Source organism: Carassius carassius, chromosome 3, assembly GCF_963082965.1.
Source record: "Carassius carassius chromosome 3, fCarCar2.1, whole genome shotgun sequence".
Classification (NCBI taxonomy): domain Eukaryota; kingdom Metazoa; phylum Chordata; class Actinopteri; order Cypriniformes; family Cyprinidae; genus Carassius; species Carassius carassius.
The window spans coordinates 37,913,876-37,923,594 of NC_081757.1; the positions used below are offsets into that span (position 1 = coordinate 37,913,876).

The 9,719-nt window shown below is 37.3% G+C and overlaps 1 protein-coding gene across 1 annotated transcript; it reads left to right on the forward strand.

Annotated features, from left to right (window-relative positions):
- Positions 1–435: 435 nt before the first annotated feature.
- On the forward strand, positions 436–9,452 carry zgc:153993 (uncharacterized protein LOC767645 homolog). Its single transcript, XM_059537505.1, has 6 exons — positions 436–924; positions 1,932–1,980; positions 2,100–2,261; positions 5,829–5,961; positions 6,210–6,314; positions 8,708–9,452. Exons 1-6 carry the CDS (start codon positions 858–860, stop codon positions 8,804–8,806), a joined length of 615 nt encoding a protein of 204 aa, XP_059393488.1. The 5' UTR covers positions 436–857; the 3' UTR covers positions 8,807–9,452.
- The last annotated feature ends 267 nt before the right edge of the window (positions 9,453–9,719 follow it).

A 9,719-nucleotide genomic window follows, 5' to 3' on the forward strand; every position in this document is an offset into this window, starting at 1 on the left:
GCTCGACGCTACTCCGCATTGGATTGTGGGAAATAGTGCTTCAGCGATAATAAATAGTAGGTAAAAACAAAGTAATGGACGAATGTAGGGAATGAAGTCGTTCACTCAAAATTCGGACAACACTACAAAATGGCTGACACCCGATATAGTGAGCCGTTTCAGACACACACAGCTGTTCGTTTTTTCAGTTATTTAAGGTCATCATCCGGGTTTTTAAAGTGCACTTTTTCTTGTTGGAATTTTCATTGTGAACGCACTACTAACCGTCCGAATCCGTTCACTCCTTCCTGGTATAGTGCACTCAACTTCCATACACTATATAGGGATTAGTGAACGAGTGAGTGATTTCAGACACAGCATTCGTATACTACAAAACGTCACAGAATAGTGCTTAAGTACGCGATTTGGGACGCACCATTAAGTATTTTCTTAACCCTAGAATTACAACTTATATATAAATAGATAAATAAATAACAATATCTGATTTTGGTTTGTAAAATAATTAATATAACGTAGAGTTGCAGGATAGTGATTATTTCTTGGCACAGCGAATCTGCCCTTGCTGGATTCAAACCGTCGCCGCCTTTATTTCCGCGTTATTTCCAAGCGTTCCCATTGATTGGCGGAGCTCTTCTTGAAGCCTGTCGACAACTTTTCACTCGCATATCATGCTTTTATCGTTCTAATGTTGCTCCTGGGGAAGGCATATAGCCTCAAGGGTCGATAACTTGACTAGATTATGTTGTATGTTGTTGGGAATTGTGAATTTAGCGGATTCAGAAATTGTTAGGCTGGTCCGGCTAACGTAAGTTAGGAAGCTATCTCTTGGGCCCACTGTGCTTGTCCTAAATAAAACCATGGCAGATGCGAACGATGGAGAGAGGACAGACGAGAAAGAGTTGATGGGGGCTACGGGCGGTGAAGGTAAGAGGAGGTGCAACTTTATATTGAATTGACTTCAGTGAACTCATGTTAGCCGTCATTGCACACTGTTCTCTGACTTTAACGTTACTCTTTCTTCTAAACATCTTCATAGGGCCAAACACTGCAGTGAGCGATATTACGATGATGAGGATGTGTGGTGCTTTTCAGTTTAATAGGTTCATTGTATTTCGGATTTAGCCTTCTAATCCTTTACGTTTCTGTTATTATGGAACTAACTTCCCGTGATGTCATACCGAGTCTGATGATGACGTATGTCAGGGCGCGTCATAAATAGCGGAGGACGGAGATTTTGAGACTCGAATGTTTTCAGTCTCTTTTCTATTCATTTGTTTAGTGACCTTGCTACACCATTCGAAAAGCGAGTATCTGTTTTAGCCTAATTAAAACATAACAATAATACTTTGAACTACTTGCAAATGTGTATTATATTTTGTTAAATCTATTGCAGATTATATTTTAATTAAAAAAATAGTTTATTTGCATCTTAAAAGTAAAGCGTGGCCTTTTGGCTTCTGATCAGAGGACATTAGGAGTTCATTTGTCCCCTTAAGTGTCAGTGATGGTTTGACTCTAGAAATAGACTTTGTTAGGCATATTACCCAGATTGTCAGAAAACCGTAAAAAGGCTGGATTCGTCCACTCGGTTCAACCAACCTTGTCCTATTAATTTAAGATTACACAAACAACCTTTAAACAAAGTGTTGACGACAATACTGAAAGACAGAAGTGAGAATAAAAATGTGGCAGTAGGGTTCTTTGGCTACGCCACCAACTTTCTTGTAAACCCATGTAATGACCTGTCTGTTAAACCAGCCAGTATCAAAACAGGAAGTTGTTCCCAATAGAGGTCAGTGTTCACCACATGTATAAAACCCTCTCACCCCATTATCACGCCTAGCAATACAAAGATTGCTTCCTGTACTTTGACCTTGTATCCTTTTATTAATTACTATTATTAATCACATTTCCCCCCCACTTATTTTCAGATGTCATGGATGATGTGATCATCGAACGGAGTGCCGTTTTACTGAGACAGTAAATTCATGAAATCCTCAATTTTGTATAGGCTGTCTTTTCTGTTATATTTTAAAAGCTTGAATTTGTGTAAATGAGTGCATTTCTCCACTCTCACTGTGCTTTGATTTCACTTGGAGGTATGTTATTGAACAAGTAACTGTAGAGGATCCATCCATGCATGTGCGTCACGAGGATCTAGGAGGCAGACCTCAGGATGCAGATGATCCTCAAATCAAAGATGTTGTAGATCAGCTTTTGAAGATAGCCGATGACCTTAACAAGAATGCTGAACTTCAAAAGTATGTTTTTCATTTCATTTAAACTTACTTGTCTTTTTATGAATTCGAGGTTTTGTGATGAGAAAGGACAACTAAAGTATCTAATCTAAACTAAACCCCTCATGAAAGCTAGAATATATACTTGTGTTTGACTTTTTTAAATTTAAATCCTGAAAACCCTTGAAAATAACAAATACTTGAATTTATAAAGGGCAGTATATATGAAATTAGTGGGAGGTTTTTTCTTCGATAAAACAAGCATCTGATATAAATACAGAGCTGTTTCACCGGGCTTTTAGCAACGCACAAGATTTTGCGATATTACTCCTTGAGGTGAAAAGCGGTCTCACAATTGTATAGTATACAATAGTATAAAGCTGTGTTTATGGTAAAACCTTTCATAGTGCTTCAGACTTGTTCAGTCTTTTATTGCATATGCTGTTTACGTTCGGAACGCATATAAAGTCTAATGCGTTTTGTGTTGCACTATTACATTTATAAGCGTGGAGCACATTTCCATCTCAGCTGCACAAACTCTTCCTCGTCATATGCTGTGAGTTTGTGTTGCTTAACGTTCATCCTGTAAAACGTTAAAAAGCGTTGTTATCTCACTAGATTTGTAGTGTAAATCATTTATAAACCTATGCCAAAACAGAAGAATACATCAACATATGAACAAAGGCCTTCTGTAGCAAATCAATGCGTTTTGTAAGAAAAATATCCATATTCAAAATGTAATAATCACTTTAATCTAGCTTTAAAATGTCACTTTAAAATGGCATGGATTTAAGCATCCTTGAATCACGCTGCAAAGTGAAGCATGGCATGGCCAGGCCATTGGCGCACTCTGCAGGTATTTGTTATAATACATAATATACTTAAATGGTTACTCAACCGCAAAATTAAAATTTTGTCATAAATCACTTACCCCCATGTCGTTCCAGACCTGTTAAAGCGTCGTTCGTCTTCAGAACACAATTTAAGATATTTTGGAGGAAAACCAGTAGGCTTGAGAAATAAGTGTCAAGGTCCAGAAAAAGTATGAAAGACATTGTCAGAATAGTCCATTTGCCATCAGTGGTTCAACCGTAATGTTATGATGCGACAACAAGACTTTTTGTACACAAAGAAAACTAAAATAATGACTTTATTCAAACAGGTAATGTTTTGTAGCTTAGCATTATGGGAATTATGATTTTCAAAAGACAAATTGCTGTCTAATATAACACCAAGATTTTTGACTGTAGAGGAAGTAACAGCACGTCTTTCTAGTTTAATAATTTTAATCCAAGAGATTTTGTGTACTGTTTTTTTTTTTGGTACCATAAGTAATATCTCTTCCTTATCTGAATTCAATAGGAGAAAATTATTGGTCATCCAATCTTTTACATTTTTAACACACTCTGTTAGCTTAGATAATTTAGAAGTTTCATCTGGTCTTGTTGAGGTATATAGTTGAGTATCATCAGCATAATGGAAACTAATTCCGTATTTTTTTTCTAATAACCAAGGGGCAACATGTATATTGAAAATAGCAGAGGACCTAGGATAGATCCTTGTGGGACATCATACTTTACTGGTAATAACTGAGATGACTCCCCATTTAAAAAACATAATGGTAGCGATCAGACAGGAAGGATCTAAACCAGGGGTCTCCAACCTTTTTGTGAGTGAGGGCTCCCTGAAGGGATAAAATAGTCTTGAGGGCTACTTGTTTGATATAGGCACACACACAGAGAGGCAGAGAGGTGCGCGCGCGCGAGACGAAGAGCGAGAGAGAGAGAGAGGTGCGCGCACGAGACGCAGAAAGAGAGAGATAGAGAGACGTGCAGATTCTAAATATTTTAAATTATTGAATTATTTTATTATGTTTTAATGGTATATGAAATGTCACCAATAGTTATTTTCTCATTTTATGCCATTATCATAAATAAATAATGAAAGATTACAATTCAGGCTATTTATAGAACGTGCTCGGCAGGCGACTCAGAGACTCCACGCGGGCACCACGTTGGAGACCACTGATCTAAACCATCTTAAAGCATATCCTTGAATACCCGTATAGTTTTGTAATCGAACTACGAGTATTTCATGATCTATAGTGTCAAATGCAGCACTGAGATCAAGTAAAACTTGCAATGAGATGCAGCCTTGGTCTGACGCAAGAAGCAAGTCATTTGTAATTTTAACAGGTGCAGTTTCTGTGCTATGGTGGGGCCTGAAACCTGAAAATGTTAATAGAGATTTTTTTTTTTTGCAGAGCACAAATTACATTTTTTTTTTACATAAATGGAAGATTTGAAATGGGTCTGTAATTTGCCAGTTCATTAGGATCTACTTGTGGTTTCCTAATAAGAGGCTTAATAACTGCCAGCTTGAAGGGTTTTGGAATGTGATGTGACCTAAAGATAATGATGAGTTAATAATCTTTAGAAGCGGTTCTTCTGCTACAGGTAACAACTATTAATTTAGTACAGCAGTAATTTAGTGGGTACAGGATCTAATAAACATGTTGTTGGTTTAGATGCAGTGATTACAATTACGAGTTTCTTTCTTGAGAGAGTGAGTATTACTGTTGTACCTTGCGCAGTACATTTTTCTCTAACCTTTTTCAATTTGATGGGAGCAACAGCTTCTAATGTGTTAGAGAATATAGTGCCCATGTTGCTAGTCATTTCATCTAGTTCATATGTGTTTATGGGTACACAGACTAGTTGAGATAAATCAGGCAGGTTATTAGTGAATACACAGCAATACACAGCATGCGCAATACAAGGAAATGGTCAGTAACATCATCACTTTGAAGTCAGATTAATTATTTCTAAGAAAGCGTCTGGTAAATGGAGGTTACAAAGATAAAGGAAGTAGTTTTCGACTGGTCATGTGATCTAAAAAAAATAGGAAATGGCTTTTAAGCGTCTCCATATCTTGTGAGTGTAGATAATTTTAAACATTTTATAAAAGTATATATATTTTTTTCCCTTTAGGAATGAAACTTTTAATGTGGAACAAAGGACTGAATGACTGGGCCTTAAAAATTGCAGAAATCTATGTATGAATGTTTTTAGGCTAGTCATAAAAGCTCACGCACCAAACTTTTATGAATTTCATCATAAGGGCTTTTTTGCACTGCATTTATTCGTGGGTTACCAAAGTAATACAGTGTAAAACAGTTCTGTGGGTTGTGTAGCAAAACACAACCAATAATAAACTCTCTTTGTCCTTAACTCATTAAATATGCACGTGGATAGAAATTTCCAAGCTGGGTTTCTTTTCAGTGTGAGGGATAATTTGAACAGTGACGATGAACCCATTAACTGGTGTGCAGAAAAGATGCTCTTTTTTTTATTGTTCAGAATACTTCAACATAACTGGATCTGTACAAAGCTGTTATTAAAGGGTGAAAGTGTGAAATTTCAAAACCTTACTACCCAGTAATACTGAAGAGTATACAGTATAGAGCAATATAACTTTGTCACAGCTAGATTTTTGAATTGGAAAAACTGGTGCATATGGTTGGCATTTTATACAAGATGAATGGTTGAAAAGTTTGGGGAGACCATAACTTACTAATTTTTCCCCTCACAGTCTCATCAGCTCTGTGGAATCAAACTGTGCTCAGGATGTCTTCATGACTGTGGCCAGGAGCATCTTCGAGGATGGCATTAACTGGGGACGTGTGGTGGCTCTGTTTCACCTCGCATATAGGCTCATTTACCAGGTAAACTCTCATTTCACCTCTTATTTTAAAACCGAATTTGAGTATTCATTACTTTATCTTCAATTATTTTAATGAAAAATGTGAAAATATTTCCTCACCATTTGTTCTTCAATCAAAGTGGTATTGCATGAATAATTGAGTAAATGCTAAGTCATCATGTTGTTTTGATAATTCACATTTATTGTGCGATGTGTTGTCTTTTGGATAATATCGATGTATAAAAACATGATTTCCTTTCATTTCTTTAGGCTCTGACTCAGAACCACTTTGACATTATCAAGAGGATCATTAGCTGGGTTTTACAGTTTATCAGGGAAAACATTTCTGCCTGGATCAGACAGCAAGGAGGATGGGTAAGTTGCTGTTTTTGTGTGTGCTGTCTGGCCACCCATGTGGAGCCACACAGGTCGAGCCAGACATGAGCCACCACACACAGAGAGACGCACCCACTCGAGCCAGGAAGTTCATAAGCACAAACCCAGACACATCCTGTCTAGTAACATCCAGGCACACAAACACACTGACCCAGTGTGGCGTGCAGCTAGATACCATCTGTAATGATCTAATCTGTCTTTCTAAATTGCACATCAAGAATGCCAATTTTTGCTTTTCACATCTCATGTACGAGTTGATGTTGTCATACTTCAGTAAGATGTGATTTGCATGTGTGCTGCAGAGCTCCACCAGGCTGGCTGAAGTTCCTGGGGCCACTCAAGTTTAATAGCACACATATGATCATAAAGGAAGCAGAATGTGGGGTGCTGGGTTTAGACTTCAAACATTCAGGCGTCATGGAGCATACTGTGGCCCTGAGAACTGGAATACAGTGAGCATGTGACTATTTACAGTGAGCTACGCAGCATGAGCCTGAAGAATGCAAACCCAGCCAGGGAGGAGAAGGGATGCTTGTATGTTCGACCCTGGTTTTTGGGGATTTGAGAAAGATCAGGCACCTGCTGTTTACAGTATTATACTGCTAGGCAGTTATGGCCTAATGGTTAAGTTAGAGATTCGGACTTGTAACCGGAAGGTTGTTTGTTTGAATCCGTATAACCACATATGAATGAATAACTCCAAACTACGTTTACTATAATATACAGTGCTGCTTGAACGTTTGTGAACCCAGAACAGTGGTCAATTTCTGGAGCACCACAGCTTTGCAGAGTTTAGCTTCAACCAGCCCCAAATCATACCAGCTTGGAAGTTTCTTGTGATACTGAAGACTTTGATTCGTTAGATCAGGCGTGTTTAAATAGGGTTGGAGCTAAACTGTGAAGAGCTGTGGCCCTCCTGTTTTATTTATAGAACAGGCATCTATCAAAGTCTGATCATGTTTTTGTAAGTGAATCATGTCACGAAATAAAGGAGATCTTTGAGGACCTCAGAAAAAGAAAAGTTTATAAAGTCAACTCTAAAACATTTGGAATAAACAAATCCTCTGTCAGACTGATTGGAGGAAATTCAAGACCACTGTTACCCTCCCCTGGAGTGGTCCACCAACAAAGATCACTTCAAAACAAGTTGTGTAATAGTCCACGAGTTTGCAGAGGACCCCATGGTAACTGCTAAGCAACCGAAGGCCTTTCTCACATTGGCTAGTGTTAATATTCATGAGTCAATCATCAGGAGAACACTGAACATCCATGGTGTGCACAGCAGAGTTGCACAGAGAAAACCACTGCTCTTCTAAAAGAACATCGCTGTCCATCTGTAGTTTGACAAAGATCATGTGGAAGGATATATATATATATAATTTTTGTTTTACTTATTTCAAAAAATTAAACTTTCATGTATTTTAGGTTCATTAAATGCAAAATATTTCAAAAATGTAAAATATTTCAAAAGTTTTTTTGTTTTAATTTTGATGATTGGAGCTTACAGCTTATAAGTCAAAAATTCCACTGTAAAAACAATACTTAATTTGTTCCAAATGTAAAGAAGAAATCATCTCTCCAAGTCATAGCTTACATGTAGGAGCCTCCTTTTTCTTCCAGAACAACAGTAGTAACTTCTTGGCTACAGTTAAACTGTATGCAAGCAGTCTGGGTTGTGTTCCTGATAATGAATGCATACGTTCAGAAAAGTGTCGGATCTGGCTGCAGTTGCACCTTAAAAATCTCTGAGAGCACATCAAAAATGTATTTCCAACAACTCTGTATCTTGGAGCAGAAAATAAAACTATGAGAAAATCAGCATCTACTGGTTTACATTTGTCACAAAGAGCTGAAACATTTTGGAAAATTCTGTGTAGCTTCTATTTTAAATAATGTTGTCTGTGAATGACTTTAAACTGAACAAGGCAATGTCAAGAATTGATAGAAGGTTGGTTAATATCCTTTAAACTTGTCATCCGCGACATTTTCTCAGAAATTTCCACTCCTAATTCTTTCTCCCATTCTTCCTTAAGAAGACTTGTAGAGGGAGAAGTAAAGGATTGTAGCAAATCATAAAATATAGATAATGCCTCTTTACTTCCTTTACACCGATTGAGACACTTATTAACAACTGAGTGTGATGTATTATCCAATGAAGATGTGTGAGCATGTATATAATTCCTTAATCAGTGTTTATTCTTAACCCCCGTATACATTGTTCATTCATTCAGCAGCTTTCTCATTATGTAAAACCATTTCATACTAACAAGAAACTATGCTTGGAAGCACACGTTTAGAGTGGATGTCATTCAAAGTCTGTAGAATGTGTTCATGTGCAGGGTCTCTAATGCTTTCTCTACCTTGTGTTGCAGGAGGGCATTTTCCGCAGCGTGTCAAGATGGCGTACTGTGTCGTGCATCGCTGCGATGGCATTCATTGTAGCTGTTGTTTACTGGAGAAGAACGCGCTAATATAAGTGAAAAATGTGCCAGATTCATTATTCTTACAAATGTGAAAACTCGTATCAAAAGCAATACTGTTTATAAATGGTGCAATCATGTGGACCAATCACAGTTCATACAGACCAATCATGCTTCATGCCTTGCTATGGTTAAAGACTAAAACAGAAACAGCCACTCCAAAACACTGACACTGTAGCCTTTTATGTCAAGTTTTTTTTAAATGTTCCCAGTCGGCTGTTGTTGTGTCTTGTTTCGATTTCAAATGAGTCAAGAAACATCTTTTGCCTTTATTTATTTAAGGGATGCGTTGCTATAGTCAAAAATTTTTAAGACACTGCCCTTTTTGCCCCACCAGTGCCTTTTACTCTGTAATTACTTTCTGGCTCAGGTATATATTTTTTAATGTGCCATATAACATACCAGCCCTACCTCAAATCAGCTAAATATCTGAGACGGTTTACCAAATGTTTTTTAAATGATTACATTAGGAATAAGGGACAGGGCTGTAAAAAAACAAACAAACAAAACAACACCTTTTTTAAGAATGCAGTTTAAGAGGTGAAAATGACTTAAAGGTTAAGCATGTTATTGGTGAAATACAGTGAATGTGGAAAATAATCCTTACACATCTTGAATTAAATATGACCGTGAATTACTGAGTTGTCTATGAATATTCTTTCATATATTGATTTGTATGTTTCTGAATGTAATTTTTTAAATAATGTACCATCTTATCCAAGTATCAAGATGCACTGAATCATAGTGCTGCCACCGTACTCTTATATGACCATTTATGTTTTGCTGTGGCATATATGTCTGGTTTGACCCGGTCACAATGTTCTTATTGTAAGAACAGCTCACTAAACCAGAGTGCATGAATGAGTAACAGTCGGTGGTGTGTAGAGGGCCCTTATTGTTTCAT